This window comes from Ursus maritimus, unplaced genomic scaffold (genome assembly GCF_017311325.1).
Source record: "Ursus maritimus isolate PB19 unplaced genomic scaffold, ASM1731132v1 scaffold_2, whole genome shotgun sequence".
NCBI classification, from domain to species: Eukaryota; Metazoa; Chordata; class Mammalia; order Carnivora; family Ursidae; genus Ursus; species Ursus maritimus.
The window spans coordinates 84,727,789-84,745,445 of NW_024424452.1; the positions used below are offsets into that span (position 1 = coordinate 84,727,789).

Sequence of the window (17,657 nt, forward strand, 5' to 3'; positions counted from 1 at the left end):
TTTCTGTGCCTCCTGGATCTGGATATCTGATACCTTTTCCAGATTAGGGGAATTTTTATCTATGATTTCTCAAATTTCCTGCCACCTTTTCTCTCTTTCTTCTGGGATCTCTATAGTGTGAATGTTATTACGCTTGATGGAGTTGCTGAGTTCCCTAAGTTTATTCTCATTTGCATAATTATTTTTTTCTCACCAGTTGAGCTTGATTACTTTCCATTACTCTATTTTTCAAGTCACTAATTCCCTCCTTTGTTTAGCCATCCAGTGTATTTTTTATTTCACTTATTGTGTCCTTCATCTCTGATTGGTTCTTTTTTCTCTTTGTTAAGGGTCTCATTGATGTCTTCACTCTTTTTCTCAATACCAGTGAATATCTTTATGATCATTATTTTTCATTCTCTGTCAAGCATATTACTTATATCTGTTTTGTGCAGATGTCTTGCTTTGGTTTTGTCCTGTTCTTTTATTTGGGACATACTCCTCTGTCTTCTCATTTTTTCTAACACTGTTTTGTGTGTTAGGAAAGTCAGCTACATCTCCTGCTCTTGAAAGTAATGGCCTTATGAAGAAGAGATCCTGTAGAGCCCTGAAATGTAATGTCCCCTGTTCACCAGAACCTGCCACTTCAGGGGTGTCTCCTCTGTATGTTATGCACCCTGCTGTTGTGTCCTGGCCGCTTTTTCCTCCAGTCCAGTTGTCTGCAGAAGCTCTCTTTGTCTGTTATGGGCAGTGTTTCATCCCCAGCCACGGTGGGGTGTGAGGTTTTAACAAGATGTGAGGCAGTCTGCTTGCAGAATGAGACCTGCAGGGACTGGGGACTCTGTGGGCAGGACACACTTTTTTTTTTTTTTTAGGATTGTGTTTCAATAAAACTTTATTTATGGACACTGAAATTTAAATTCTATGTAATTTCCATATGGTACAAAATAGAATTCTTTTGTTCTTGTTTTCCAACCATTTAAACACACAATTTTAACAAAGTACACCAGGCTTCCAAAGGGCTGGTGGCAGCCACTGCCACTGAGACTGAGGCCCCGCAAAACACACAAGTCAGGAGATCAGGTGTTGGCAAGGTTTGTGTGGGTCTTCCGGGGGAGGGTACCTGCAGCACTGGGACTGAGGCAGGCTCAGCTGGAGGGGGTGGGGTATGGTGTAAGCAAGTTAGGTAGTGAATGTCTCTGGTTTCCACGGCCAAGTGTTATGCAGTGGGGGGGGGGGGCAGGGCAGAGAGATGGTGCCTGTCATCTCTTTTGTTCCTAGAGAAGTCCCTCTGCAATCCCTGCCCCTCTAGGACATGATCTGAAATGAGTAAAGTACTCTCCCTCCCCTTCGTCCCAGGCATTTTTCAAATTGCTGCTTCTCTGTGGAATCTCTGTGGGCTCTTTGTCATGCTGTCTCTTTAAGGGCAGGGTCGTAGCTTCCTGTTGCCCTCCAGGCTCTCCCAGAACGGAGCCTACTGATTTTTAAAATGCCAGACTTTCAGTCCCACTGGTTGTAAGAGCTCAGGAAATTCAGCCCCATCTCCCTTTCAAAGACAAACGTTATGGGTATCTGTCTTCCCTGTGTGGGCTCCCAGGTATGATACTCTGTTTCTCTCCCGTTTCCACTCCAGTGGCTTGCTCCCCATGGCAGATGCTGTTTTGCTTTCCACTGCATCTCTGTGCTTCCTACCCTCTTCAGTGTGGCCTCTTCTCTGCCTTTAGTTGAGGAGTTTGTTCTGCCAGTCCTCACGTTGTTTTCTGGGTTATTTATGATGATGTGAGTGTTATCTAATTGTATCCATGGGACGAGGTGAACTTAGGGTCCTCTTATTCCACCACCTTCCCAGCCCTGGGAAATTTTTTCTCTTAACTCTTCTTTCTTTTCTGTCAGACGTGAGGTGGAGCTTACAATTTTTTACCAGCTTTATTCAGATATAATTGACAAAAACTGTGTAACTTTAAGGTGTACAATGTGTATCACTGATTTCATGTACATGTATAATGAACTACCACGATAAGATTAGTTAACAGTTTCATCACGTCAGTTACCTTTGTGTGTGTGTGTGATGAAAACACTTAAGATTTATACTCTCTTAGTAAATTTCAATGATACAATCTAGCGTTAATTTTAGTCACCACGCTGTACATTATTAGATCCCCATATCATCTTATAACTGAAAGTTTATAGCCTTTTACCAGCATCTCATCATTTTCCCCACCCCTAGGTCTTAGCAAATACCAATCTGCTCTGTTTCTATGAGTTCAGCTTTTTTAGATTTGACGTGTAAGTGAGATCATAAAGTATTTCTTTCTCTGATTTATTTCACTTAATATAATGCCCTTAAGATTAATTCATGTTGTCACAGATTGCAGGGTTTCCCTCTTTTTCACAGTTGAATGATATTCTATTATATATGTACCACATTTTTTTTAAATTTTTCTTTTTTGAGTATAGTTGACATATAGTTATGTTAGTTTTAGGTGTACAGCTTAGTGATTTTGACAGATTTATACATTATGCCGCAAGTATAGCTACCATCTGTCCTATTACGTCACTATTACAGTATCATTGATTGTATTCTTATGCTGTGCCTTTTATTTCCATGACTTATCCAGTCCATAGCTGGAGGCCTATATCTCCCTCTCCCCTTCACCTATCTCCCCTTCCTTCTGGCAAACATCAGTTTTTCTCTATAGGTCTGACTCTGCTTTTTGCTTGTTTATTCATTTGTGGGGTTGTTTAAATTTTTTTTTAGATTCTACATGAGTGGGATCATATGGTATTTGTCTTTCTCAGTCTGACTTATTTCACTTAGCATAATGCCTTCTAGGTCCATCCTTGTTGTCTTAAATGGTACAATCTCATCCTTTTTAATGAATGCATAATGTTCCATCGTGTGGGTATATATAAATACCACATTTTCCTTATCTATTGATATCCCTCTATTGATGGACACTTAGGTTGCTTCCGTATCTTGGCTGTTGTAAGTAATGCTGCAGTAAGTATAAGGGTGCATGTATCTTTTCGAATTAGTGTTTTTATATTCTTTGGGCAAATACCCACTAGTGGAATTCCAAGAAAGTGAATGATAACCCAAGAATGGCCTGAGGGAAGTTAGTGGGAGAGCGTGATTTAAAATAACTCTTCTGGGGGGCGCCTGGGTGGTGCAGTCGTTAAGCGTCTGCCTTCGGCTCAGGGCGTGATCCTGGCGTTCTGGGATCAAGCCCCACATCAGGCTCCTCCGCTATGAGCCTGCTTCTTCCTCTCCCACTCCCCCTGCTTGTGTTCCCTCTCTCGCTGGCTGTCTCTATCTCTGTCGAATAAATAAATAAAATCTTAAAAATAAAATAAAATAACTCTTCTGGGGCTTAAATGAACTGAACAGTCCATAGTAGAATATAGCCCCAATTTGGACAGTCTTTTCATTTCTTGGGCGTTTGGCTCTATAGATTTACCTGATTGTTATTTTCCAACTCTCCTTTTTAAATTTCTGTCATATTTTCTGTTTTTAAGTTACTTCATATTTTCTCATTGTTTCTTTTTTAATAGTGTTCTATTCTTGTTTCAGAGATTTAAAATCTAATCTTAGCTCTCCAAGAATAGTGGTTATAATTGGGTATATTTTTATTTAAGGGAGGATAGCTTTTTTTAGTTCTGTTTTGTATGTTGTTTCTGTTATTTTGTTGTTTTAGTTCTTCTGTTTCCTAACAATTTCTGTTTCTTGTCCTCTGTCATGGTAGATCTCAAATGTCTAATGGTCTTTGATTGTCCACACTGAGTTTTTTGGAAGCCCTGGAGTCAGGACTTAAAAGACTGGTAGATTTTACTGTAATGAGAAGGCACCAGTCTGTCTTTTCACTAGGAGATCCCCAGATGAAAATGAATGTGTTAGGTCTTTTCTCTTGGATTGGTAAGTTTTTCTAGAGAAATCTTTGAATCTTCCAATAGCTTTCTAGGAGCCGTGTTGGGGAAGGAGATTTAGAAGTTCTTACCATTTATGATGTCTTTTACTTAATCCCTTTCTTTTCATAAATCTTATTCTCAACTGTGACTGCTGCCTCTGGTTCCAGGTCCTCCATGGTTCAGCCTCACCCAAGATTAACTTCATTTTTTGGAATGAGGAAGCATAGAAGTCTGATTGTGGGTATTAAAGAAGAAAATCTAGGGGTCTTCAACCCCTTAAAATTTTTAGCCAGACCTCTTTTTTGCACTACTGCCCTATACCCATCTTTCAAAATGATCAGTACCTTCCATTCTCAGGTCTTTCTGGGGTCCCACAACACTAGTGGGCTTGCTGTTTTATTGGTAGCCTGTCTGCCCATTTCAGGCTTAGCTTTACCATTGTCTGGACTGCTAAATCAGTTATCCCCTTGTGTACCTTATTTCCACTTCTAAAATTTTATTGACATCTCTTATCATCTTCTGTTACCTCCTCTCCCATTTTATCTATCCTTGGGTTTGACTTTTATTCTTTGTTCTCATTTTAATAATGCTTTAAGAGATAGCAGAAATACAGTACATGTTCATTCCATTGCATTTAAATAGAGGTCTCCAAATATTTTTTAATTCCTCCTCTGGAATTGTCTTCATAGCCTATATACCAAGGACATGGACATACTAGTTTTGTTTACCCCTTCATTTTTTGCTACTATTAACTTGAAATGATAGTCCTGACCTGCCAAAGAGGGAATTTGCTATTGCTGGCCTAGCACTGAGAAATCCTAGGCAAGGGGCTTGGGAAAAGACATACGTTGATATGATGGGAGCATTCTGTAAATGCATCAGGAAACATACTAATAAAAATTCATGTGTGTGCTGCCTGTGGTAAGTGGGTATAACTGACAGAACTAAAAGTATTAATTGCCCTAATTTGGGTAATACTGACTATAGTATTATAATTTACTTATAATTTACTTATTGAATGGTTCCAGGAAGACTTCTTGAATATATTCACATGTTTGAGGAACATAATGCTGAAAACTAGATCTAGTAAAAACAGTGAGGGAAGAAGCCTTCAAGTAAATCTAAAATAAAATCACCTGTCCATGCATTATCCCATTTAATTACATTGAATAACAGTGATGTCTGATAGCAATATACTATATACCTATGTCTCTGCCATCATAATTCTGAGTTCTGGATATATCTAGGACTGATTGATTAGATCAGGCCATTTCAAGAAGGTGAATAATAACCCAAGAATGGCCTGAAGGAGGTTAGTGGGAGAGTGTGATTTAAAATAACTATTCTAGGGCTTAGTGAACTGAACAGTCCATTGTAGAATATTGCCCCATTTTGGAAACTAAGAATAATGCTAGTACTTCCCCAGTTTCCTTGGGATTATATCAGGCCTCTCATTGTTCTTTTAAACTGAATTAAGAATCTTCTAGCCTATATTTTGGGGGCTGAATACGAATCAAGCCTAGGGAGTAATTTGTTTTCTTCCCCATTGCAGAAGTAACTAATGAGAAATGTCTTTAGATGGGATGTGCTATTTGTTAAAACTCATCAACCTTTTCACATAACATGTATACATTTTATTGCATGTTAATTATACCCCCATCAGTTGATTTTAAATGGGTATCTTGTGGACTTCTAAAGATTTTCTCCTAAATTATTTCATGCAGCGTAGTGACTAAAAGCTAGTAAAAGTTATGCCTCTAATAAGCCATTTGACATGGATTTCTGTGGCCTCTCTTAAGCTTTAATTCTCTGATGTGGATAATTGAGATATAACAGTATCTGCTTCAGAGAGTTGTAAGGATTAAATTTTTAAAATGCATATAAAGTACTTAGCATAATACCTGGCACATAGTAGATCCTCATTATGTAGTGGCTGCAAATTATTACAAATATAACAGTTACTATTTACATTGTCATTTCTCCTTTGATTTCTCTTTTTATAATATTTTCACAGAAAACCCATACAGACAGCTGCCCTGTAACTGTCATGGAAGCATGCCTGGAAAGACAGCAATAGAACTTGGACCTCTATGGTATGTGCTTAAGCAGAATAATATACAGATGGTCCCCAACTTGGGATTTTTCGACTTTATAGTGGTGCAGAGGCAATACACATTCAATAGAAAGTGTTTCATATTTTGAATTTTGATCTTTTCCCAAGCTAGCAAAATGCGAGTCTTCTCTCAGGATATTGGACAATAACAGCAAGCCAGTCACACATCAAGAGGGTCAACAACCAGTACGCTTACAACCATTCAGTTTTTCACTTTCAGTATAATACTCAATAAATTACATGAACTAGTCAATACTTTATTATAAATAGGCTTTGTGCTAGATGATTTTGCCCAACTGTTAGCTAATGAAAGTGTTCTGAGCATGTTTAAGGTAGGTTAGGCTAGGCTATGACGTTCAGTAGGTTAGTCTATTAAATGCATTTTTTTTTTAATATTTTATTTATTTGAGAGAGAAAGTGAGAGCACAAGCCCCGGGGCAGGGGGAGGGGGCAGAGGGAGAGGTCGTCTGCCCACTGAGCAGGGAGCCTAATGCGGGACTCGATCCCAGGACCCTGGGATCATGACCTGAACCAAAGGCAGACAGTTAACTGACTGAGCCACCCAGGTGCCATATTAAATGCATTTTCAATTTAAGATATTTTCAACATATCCTGGGTGTACATAAGTCCATTGTAGGTCAAGGAAGATCTGTATTCAAAATTGATTTATATATTGATTTGATTGCTGATTTTTGATTATGTGTAGTGTAAAAGACAAATTTCAGTTTTTTTTTAAGTCTAGTCAAATAATTATGACTCTTCTACCCCTATGAATCTGAGATGTTTTTTGTTTTCAGATTTTTCTATACCATTATTCTCACAAGTTTGCAACAGTGCTAAGAGACAGTGGGATCAAAGAGAAGCCTGGCTGATCTGCAAACTAGATAATTCATTTCTGAATAGTAAGAATGAGGCTTTTTTCAATTGACAGTTTGTAGAACTAGGGTGTGATTATGAAGTGATCACCATAACTTTTTATAGAAGAGTCAATTAATATAAGAGGTCTTCAAGAAATTAGTTTCAAGTGAGTAGGGCATGTGACAGTAAAGGTTTGCTTTTGTTTTAGGTAAAGCTGTTCAGATGGGACTCAGCTGCAAATATTTAATGTATGTGTGCTTTTGCATCATTAGTATTGTGTTTTTAGTGACTTGAATTGTTTTTTATCAGAATCCTTACTTTTAGGTTGTTACTAGAGATTCTGATAGAAATTTGAGATTCCTAACAATATTGTGACAAAGAATCATTGCAGATTTCTACCTTGTTTATAAGGTCACGGTCAAGGTGTAGTCAATCTACTAAACCTAAAAATTAACTCAAATGGTAAAAGTTTGTGCTGATGCCCATTATTTTATCTTCATCTCATGTACCTATTCTAAAACTAAGAGTGACTTCACCAGCCTTTCCGTAGGAAAGCTGCTACATGTTGTTCTTACTCTTGCTGATCTCAGAACTGGGGAAATTAAGAGTAACAAGTTGCTGAATTTAGGATTTAGCCCAACTCTCTCATTTTACAGATGAGATGATTATGGCAGTGTTTTTCAGTGCTGGCTGAAACTGACCCCCAAAATTAGTAGTACATGCAAGATCAGAACTCAGGTTTTTTGGTTCCAGCCCTGAGTTGTAAACCATGTCGTAGATTTCCTCACTCAAAATCATTGTTCATGTCTTTACTCTCATGCATTCTTTCCCCCTTCTTCAGCTCCAATTCAGTGTGTCCTCTTTGAAGTCTTTCTTCAGTGCTTTAACCCAAAATTATCTCTAAATTCCATTTTAGTAAATCTTACATTGATCATTTGACACTTTAAAATCATATATCCTTTCATATATGTTTGCTAACCTAATAATAGCTATTATTCATTGAAGTTATACTCTGGACTAAGGATTTTATGTGTGCTATCTCATTAACTCCCATAACAAGTCTGAGAAGTTTTATTTTTCTATTTTATGATGAGGAATAGGAAACTCAAAAGCACTCAAGATTACATAGGTAGTAAGTGGTGGAGCCAGGATGAGAATCCAGGTTTATCTGACTTGGAATTTCATATTCTGTCCATTATACCTGTGATTCTCAAATGGTAAGCATATCAGACTTACCCTTGTGCCATGTTTTTAACAAAATCAGCATTACAGCATCTGATTCTCCTGTATCTACTCCAGCCCACCCCATCCTATGTATACACATTGGATTGAGATTTTACTGACTGGAATATGCATTATGAAAACTTCTATGTCACACTATGTGCCTGTCTAAATTTATAGGCTTTTATAGGGAAAACACTGTATAGTATACTTTGGTATATCCTCCATGTCCCCATGTACCACAGGGCTGTATACCTTACACCTTACATGAGGGTTCAATAAATGAAATTTCCATGAATAATCCCATTAGAGAACTAACATGATAAAAGGAGTGGGAAAATAGAAAATAATTTTTAAATTAAATCATAAATTCTTTAATTTCAGCATTTATTCCATCCTATACTTAATTATATATCTTAGTTGTAGTTGAATTATAGACTTTTTTAAATAGACATTTCTCAAACCCAGTTTCCTGTTTCCTTCTTTTTTTCCTTTTTTTTCAGGTCAAGCTCCCTTTTCAATACTGGATTCCTCAAAAGAATGCTATTTGAGTCTTTTCACCATGGTTTAGATGACATTCAGACCCTAATAAAGACATTAATCTTTGAATCAGAGTGTACTCCTCAAAGTCAGTTTTCAATTCATGCACCTTCAAATCTCAACAAGCAAGGTGACTAATTTATATTCAGGGCCTGAAATGAGTAACAGTTTTATTAAGATATGTATATATGTATATATTTTCCCCCCTAATTGCAGTAGATTAAAAGAACTAAAAATCTGTTGTGATTTTATTACTCTGTGTCTGCTTTCTATAAAGAGAAACCTTAGGTAATTCTAAGAAGAGTGTGGCCAAAAATTTTCATAACATCAGTTTGAGACACAGAGGCTGTTTACGCTTATTACTCATTAAGGCTGTTCTTTGTCCTTTATTTTCTCTTTAGTATAAATAGGCTTTTGTAGTTTTATCAGGCTGTTGATACAAGGGTGGGACTATTAGACATTCTATTATTCTTATAAGTCATTAGAAGCAGCAGTTATTATTAAATGGTTAAAAAACTTTAATTCTTACAGTCTGTTTTTACCACAGAATCTCCTATATTTCATAAAAGCAATGTGGATACAATTTAATAAGTTTTTATTTAAACTTCAAATTGTTGCTTCATGTTATTCTGTAAAATAATTTGTTATTCCCATTTTTTTAATTTTAGAAGAATATGGTGTGTTTATTAAAACTACAGATGATACCACAACAGATAGTTACGTTGCACAAGGTATGTATGTATGTATGTGTGCGTATATATGTAAATATATATTTATCGGTGCAAAAACGCAGATAGTAAAAGGGCAGGAAGAGACGAGATTGCCTTGGAGGCCTACTCTAAAATGCTTTTTCATTATACGGACAATGTAATTATAGTGAAACGTGTTTATCTTGCATTTGCATATTCAAAATTTCTATTAACATGTACTTGTTCACATCTCTGATACATGGTGATGCCCTTGAAAGAACTGTAAAACCTTGAAGAACCATGTGAACCAAACTAAGACCAAATTATATTTGATATTTGATAGTTATAAAGATTAAGTTTTATTCTAATTCTTCTAAACTTTCTCATCAGCGTATGATTTTTTTTAAAGATTTTATTTATTTATGTGAGAGAATGAGCAGAGGGGGGCAGAGAGACAGAGAAGCTGACTCACTGCTGAGCAGGAAGCCTGACGTGGGGCTCGATCCTGGGACCTGGAGATCATGACCTGAGCTGAAGGCAGACGCTTAACCAACTAAGCCACCCAGGCACCCCTCTAAATGTGTTTTGAATACTGGTAAAAAGAACTAGTGTTAAGGTTGAAAGAGCAAAGGAGTAGAATTACAAGCTGTAATTTTGTATTAGTTGCTCAACATTTTAGTGTTGATATTCAAAGACAAGAAAACCTCAACTCCTTTTGATAGTATATGGTTTAGTGGCGTGATGACTCAGTCAGTTGAGCACCTGACTCTTGGTTTCAGCTCAGGTCATCTCAGAGATCGAACCCCACGTCAGGCTCCACACTCCGTGTGAAGTCTGCTGGAGATTCTCTCTCAGCCCCTCCCCCTGCTCTCTAGAATAAATCTTTTAAAAAATAATATATGGTTTTAATAACTATATATGCTCTCTCCAACAGTCATGTTCAGTTGGTATCTTCAACTGTCTAACATTCAAATCATCTAAAATATTTCTTCTACTTAATTTCTCTGTCGGAGGGAAAAGGTACTATGGTACATTGCAAAAAGCATTAGATTTAAGAGCATCATTTTACTTCTGTTTATTGCATAACTTCAGCCAGTCCGCTCACCTTCAGCAGAGGTGTCTTAAATCTTTTTTAGAGTAAGGTAAAACATAAGTTTTAAAAATATTTAAAGTCTCTGAGCCTTTTTTCATATATAGATTAAGGGAATGAGACTAATCTCTATGAGTTGTTCTCTAGCTCTAAAATTATTATTCTAAGACTGATCAACATTTAAACTTTCATGATAGGAAATATCAGGCCAAAAATAGTCATTATAAAGGTTTTATATCTGATTTTGTTTATATGTGTGTTTCAGGAAAGAGAAAAGGTAATGAAACAATCACAACTTTAGCCAAAAGGCAAAAGACTGATGTCAGTACTGAACATCCTCCCTTTTATTACAACATCCACAGACACAGCATTAAAGGAATGAATATGCCAAAGTAAGATAGCCAGTGAATGGCAAAATGTATATTTTGTATTTTAATGACATTGTGATTTAAATAAGATACAGAATCTCATTTTTATTTCCTTTCCTTGCTGCAGGTTAAAGAAGTTTTTGTGCTATCTTTCCCAAGCAGGCTTTCGAGTAAGCCGAACTCATTTTGACCCAATGGGTGTCCGTACAGATGCACCTCTGATGCAGTTTAAATCGATCCTTTTGAAGTACAGCACCCCTACCTCTACCGGAGGCCAGTCGGAGGGCCACGTCCAGTCAGCGTCCGAAGACACAGCAGCTGACAGGGTTGAAGTGCCAGTGAACGACAAAGCAGAAGCAAGCAGTTGCAGAAGATGGTAAATGTAGAGGAGAGTTATTCAGATGTCTGTATAGATGGCCTAATAGTTCTCTATACCAACTGTAGTTCTTTTTCTATTCTTTTAATTCAGTGGTGTAAAAATAAAAAACAGTGCTGTTTTCATTCAGAAAATTAGCAGTTTCTAACTTAGTTTGGGAGCTATGCTTTTTCTTACTGTAAAGAAAACTTAAAATTTTAATGAAAACATTTCATATGAAGCCAAGTTTATGACTGAGATCACCCTACCATTTAGTAACTCAGAAAACTTTCACTTGCAAAGTGTTTGGAATTTTATGTCTGTCTGGAAGTCATCCTTTACTGTTCTTAATCACACGTCTACTGAAGCTGATTCATCTTTGTTTTCTGTTTGTAGCATACAAATGAAGCCAGAAGCCTTTTACATATGAAATTACCCTGAACAGAACAATGTCCTTTCACATCACTAATGCTATTTCACAATTACGAAGCTCAAATATGTTCCCAATTTTAAGAAATCATACTTTCCACATTGATCTTTTAACTTACTACTGGCTTTTGAGAATTTAAATACTTGCCTGAGATAGAAATACATTTTTCTTCTAAGTTAAGGTCTAGATGACACACGTCAGATTTTGTCAAAGTAAACTGAGACCATTGTTCTAATATAATAATTGTTCATAAGCACTGCAATTCTGAAGAGGAGAGCGTTTGCTGTAAATTAAACTGGGCGATCCCCAGTGCCTCAGTGAATGCACGTTCAATATTCACTTGCTTGGCTGTGCTAACTCTCAGAAGTAAGACTTGTCAACTTATGAACTTATGAAGTGAGGATTTTTTCTTTGTGGGGGAGGGATTTGTTTTGTTTTTGGTGTATGTGCTCATTTTTTTTGTATAAGTAGCCCAGGCTATCATGACTATGAAAATTAGTAGAAATTCCATTAATAAATATTGTTCTTGCTTCATTTTGAATGTCAGAGTTTGGATAAAAGGATTTGGTATAAAGTTTAGATTTTTATCTCAAGGACTTAATCCATATTCACCCTGAAGTATTTCTTAGAGGAAGTAACTTTTTACAAGTATTTATTACTGGCTTGGAGGATGAAGAGGGATTTAGAACTGAAAGGTCTTAATGTAAGAAAAAAAGCAAGGACACCCAGGTGGCTCAGTCAGTGCAGCTTCTGCCTTGGGCTCAGGTCATGATCCCAGGGTCCTGGGTTTGAGCCCCACATCGGGCTTCTCCCTCTGCCACCCGCCCCCCACTCATGCTTGCTTGCTCTCTCAGGTAAATAAAATCTTAAAAAAAAAAAATCACACCCATGACATATACAAAAATCCAGAGAGTGAGGTTAACATACTATATTAGCAGAAATTTAAAAAAAATCTCTTTGTGTTATTACAGCATAGTTCTAGCAGGATATATTTTTCTCACATTAACAGAGTCATGTTTTTTTTTTTTTTTTAAGATTTATTATTTATTTATTTGAAAGAGATAGCCAGCGAGAGAGGGAACACAAGCAGGGGGGAGTGGGAGAGGAAGAAGCAGGCTCCCAGCGGAGGAGCCCGATGTGGGACTCGATCCCGGAACGCCGGGATCACGCCCTGAGCCGAAGGCAGATGCCTAACGACTGCGCCACCCAGGCGGCCCAGAATCATGTTTTATTAAAATAAAGGAATAGGTGAAATGCAAGTTAGTTTCTATGATGACCATAAAAAAACTTTTAATTCTTGCCAGTTCAAACTATTATGAATGAACACAAAAAGAAATAAAAATTATTAGTTTTGTTGATATAGTTAAAAATTATTATAAATCCAGAATGCAAACCAGCACTTGGACCATCTGATTAAGTACATATTGTTAAATTGAGTATCAGTCTCAAAGTTTGCTAAATGCTTATCAGCATAACATTTTGATCAGTGATAAAGTTGGGTTTTATGCCAGGAGCCTAATTTGATATCAAAGTGTATTAATTCCTGTTATTTAAAATATATGTATTAATTTCACATACACAGGCAAATTTTCCAAAGAAGGTGTGGGAAGTAGTTAAGAACTCTGTTTAGGTCATGTATCAACCTAAAGAGGAAATCATTTTAAGATTCCAAATAATGCTACATTAGCACCTTGTTCCTTTCCATAACAACTATAGTAGTTTGGGACACATGAATGTTGACTGCATTGTAAAGTAACATGAATTGTATCCCTCCATTAAAATTTGATTAACACAAGAAACCAGTTTTTACTCTACCATCAGGAAGCCAGTGTGTTGACTCTGCTAGTCGCTTGCTACTCTAACCATACACTCGGGATATAGTAGGAGAAGGAAAGAAGAAATGGGTTTGGGAGCCAACATGGTTGGAACTGGCTTAAAACTCTCCACTCTGAATAAATGTATGATGTTCTGGTTTCCAGAAAACGGAACTGGAGACCAGTTTAATAATCTCAAAGGCCTAGGAATTTCTTTTCTCAGTGCATAACTGCTCTGGTAAATGGCCACAAGTTACTTTGGAGAAGGCTAAGAGGAAGATGCATATTACATCCTTGTGATGTTATGGCAGAGTCCTTTACCCAAAGCGCTCTGGGAATATGAATTAAATTAGGCCTGGGAATTGCTAAGGGATCATGCCTAATATAGTAGCTCCAGATGTCCATCAACAGATAAAGATGATGTGGAACACACACACACAGTGGAATACTACTCAGCCATCAAAAATGAAATCTTGCCATTTGCAATGGTGTGGATGGAACTAGAGGGTATTAAGCAAAATAAGTCAATCAGAGAAAGACAATGATCATAGGATCTCACTCATATGTGGAATTTAAGAAACAAAATAGGATCATAGGGAAAGAGGAAAAAATAAAACAAGACAAAATCAGAGAGGGAGACAAACCATAAGAGACTTAATCATAGGAAACAAACAGGGTTGTTAGAAGGGGAGGTGGGTGGGAGGATAGGGTAACTGGGTGATGGGCATTATGAAGGAGAACATGTGATGTAATAAGCACTGAGTGTTATAAAGACTGATGAATCACTGAACTCTACCTCTGAAACTAATGATACATTATATGTTAATTGAATTTATTTTTAAAAAATAATTTAAAGAACAATATAGTGGCTCAGATCAGACCTATAGCTTTTAGTTATATAAATCAAATAGGACCACTCTGGTCCTTTGGCTCACATGATCAATTAGCCGAAGCAAAAAAAATCCCTGTCAGAATATACTGATCATTCTGTCAGTCTTACTATTACAGTAACTAAAATTATGTCCACCCTTCTGGTCTAGCAGTTAAGGGAAGTAGGTTTCTGACACAGTGCTGCCTGGGCAATGCCCACTGAATAAGTAGGTCCATTTCAACAGAAGCATCTTCCACAGGCATCGCTGGCCAATCAACATACTATAAAGCTTTTCAAGGATGCTCTGCTCACCACATTTCCCAAAGCCTACATAGAGAGCTGACCAGGCTCTCATGAGATATATAGTGAGACAACGGGTAAGCAGACCACCTATAATACATCCTCTCCAACGTTCCTCTAAGTCTTTGATTTCCTTTCTTTACATTTTATCAAAGAATTTCTAGCATCTTACCTCCAATTTAGATGAGCCAGTGCTGAGTTTTTCTTTCAGCCAAGTAAACAGAGCGACATCCTGCCGTTCAAGCTGACAAATTGAGTGAAAATTTCTGGTACAAGTGTATTCATATCAATAATTTAACCCAATTTAAAATTACGTTCCTATAAGACCCAACATATTTACACAGGTATACTCCACATATCATTAGTATATTTGATCAAAACAGCATTTTTTCAGGTCACATTTTGCATTTGTTCCCAAGGACATGCTGGGATCTGACTCTAATTATATCCTGCAGGCAATAAAGGAATGTAAAGATACAGCAGATAGGCTGCTTTTTCCAAGGGAACTCCCTAAAGTGAGGTTAAGGGTCATCTGCCAAAGCAGCGGACATCCAAGGGGTTTCTTCCATTTTAAGTGAGGCTTAGTGGAGTTAGGATTTAGGATACTCATCCAAACCTTTCCAAAATTCTTATCCAATGCTCAGAGTACTCCTGTTTGGGACGCCTGGGTGGCTCAGTTGGTTAAGCATCTGCCTTAGGCTCAGGTCATGATCCCAGGGTCCTGGGATGGAGCCCTGCTCTGGCTCCCTGCTCAGCGGGGAGCCTGCTTCTTCCTTCCTCTCTGCTGCTCCCCCTGCGTGTGCTCTCTCTCTCAAATAAAATCAAGGAAGGAAAAGAAAGGAAAAAGGGAAGGGAAGAAGGAAGGGAAGGAAGGAGGGAGGGAGGGAGGGAGGGAGGAAGGAAGGAAGGAAGGAAGGAAGGAAGGAAGGAAGGAAAAAAAGGAAAGAAGGGAGAGGGAGGGAGGGAGGGAGGGAAAGGGAAGGAACAGAAAAAAAAAGAATGCTCCTGTTTCCTGACCAGTGTCTCTACTCTTGCTTGAAAAACACAACAACACAGCAAATTCAGCCAATTTACAGGAACAAACTCTTTCTTATCCAGTATCTCTACAGCTACAGGGGAGGTTGGAAAAGTGAACATGCCACAATTTTAGTCTCCATACAGGCTGACTTTCCCACATTAGGGAATTCACAAAGCCCACAAGAGGTTACAAAAGCAGAACATCTTTAAAAAAAAAAAAAAAAGTGTCTCCATTTGTCTATAATGCCTTGTCATCCATAGCCGTATGATTGATCCCTTTCTTTGCTGCCGTCCTTTCCCCACCCAGAAAGGACCAACCCCTCTTCTAGCCCAAAAGATCCTTTATTAGCTCGGAAGAGGAGATAAAACTGTCAACTTTAAAATGTGAGGGGTGCCTGGGTGGCTCAGTTGGTTAAGCAACTGCCTTCAGGTCAGGTCATGATCCCAGGGTCTTGAGATCGAGTCCCACATCAGGCTCCCTGCTCAGTGGGGAGTCTGCTGCTCCCTCTCCCGCTCCCCTGCTTGTGCTCGCTTGCTCTCTAATAATTTTTTAAAATTAAAAAAAAAATAAAATATGAGTAAACTGTATATTTGAAATCCCCAAACTACAAACTTCTTCAGCCTACTTTATGCAATTGAAATGGAATGAGAATGTTAGATCATGCAGGCCAGAGAATAAAATTTGCCAAGTAAAAACATTTCCTAGAAAGTGGCATATTAATTGCAATAGCTTATGAGACTTAGAACGACACAGTGTTGTTTTTAAATAGATTATATCCTGTAATTTACAGAAAGGCTAATAAGCAAGATTAATTTATCCAATGCCATTCTAAAACTGACAAGGGAAAGAGCTAGGATCCAGTGTCGGGCTGACCTCAGTGCCCTTGCTTTTAGCCACTTGGTGATCTGTCTTTAGTAAAGGAAATACATACATAAAACAAATAACTGTAAACGTGACCAAAGGGAGTCCCATAAAAAATTCTGGTACAGATTACAAAAGCATGGTTAGCCACTGGCCTACTGTACATTTTCTATCTGAAACCCTTTGAACTTTATACTCGATAATTATCCATGCAGATGCAGAAAGCATTTCCAGCTTCATTTCCATTTTCTACCGTCAAGACTTTCCCAAAACATATTTTTTGACTGACAGCAAAATCACTGCAGACTACAATGCCAGCATTCTGGGGACTTTATGTTGAAGGGAACAGTCATCCCACCAAAATTATGGGGCCCCCTCTCCACTATGCCTGGTCTCCTGTCTCACCCAGCTCCAGTTCACTTTCTGTAGAGAACTTATTGCCCCTCTCCTCCTGGATCAGTGGATCTGGTGGTAAGACAAAGTTTTTGTGGGTCCAAATACTCCTTAGACACACCATTAACCTATCCCATTTTCATGCCCATTTTGCACACTTGTCTTTCCAGTAAGGCAAAGTTAAGCCTTTTGTCATGTGATTTTGATCTTGTTTCATCCTGCTAAATCAGTTACCATCGACTGTTCACCGTCCGTGTGAAAACACTAACTTCCCAATGTATTAACATCTATTATCTATCTCGACAATCCTTGCCTTTGACCTGTCAAATTTATTCATTAAAAAAAAAAATTATTCCTTTGGCATCATCTTAGTGGGGTTTGGTTTAAACCGGGCAGTTTACATTTTAATCCACAGACTAAAGAGAAAAAGTACATTTTTAGTAAATATCTTTTGCCAATTGAACAGCACCTCCTTCAGTGTATTTTTATTACTGGTCACCAAATAAAATTTAGCCATCTTATTTTTTGTTAAGAGATTAATTTAGCTAGCAGAGTAGTATGCTTTTATCTTTACCTTAGGAATTGCCTGCTAAATTGTGTCTAGGCCCATAGTACTTATTTTTGTCTCCCCAAAACTCATGTTTAGGTCTTACCCTGAGTACCTCAATATTTGGCTGTATTTCAAAATAGGGTAAAGAGGTAATTTGGATTAAATGAGGTCATTGAGGTTGGGTCCTGATCTGACTGGTGTCCTTTGATTATGACACACACATGCATGAGGGAACAATATGTGCAGACAAAGGAAGAAACACCACCACCTTTGATCTTGGATTTCCAACGTCCAGACCCTT

General features: G+C 37.7%; 1 protein-coding gene across 1 annotated transcript in view; it reads left to right on the forward strand.

Moving 5' to 3' along the window:
* The window catches only part of TRMT1L (tRNA methyltransferase 1 like), a 43,927-nt gene extending 31,844 nt beyond the window's left edge, over nt 1–12,083 (forward strand). The window contains exons 11-15 of the mRNA XM_008697064.2: nt 5,900–5,978; nt 8,581–8,747; nt 9,286–9,348; nt 10,662–10,788; nt 10,892–12,083. Of these exons, the coding sequence (XP_008695286.1) occupies nt 5,900–5,978; nt 8,581–8,747; nt 9,286–9,348; nt 10,662–10,788; nt 10,892–11,144 (689 nt within the window). The 3' untranslated portion in view covers nt 11,145–12,083. The remainder of the gene's footprint in view (nt 1–5,899; nt 5,979–8,580; nt 8,748–9,285; nt 9,349–10,661; nt 10,789–10,891) is intronic.
* The last annotated feature ends 5,574 nt before the right edge of the window (nt 12,084–17,657 follow it).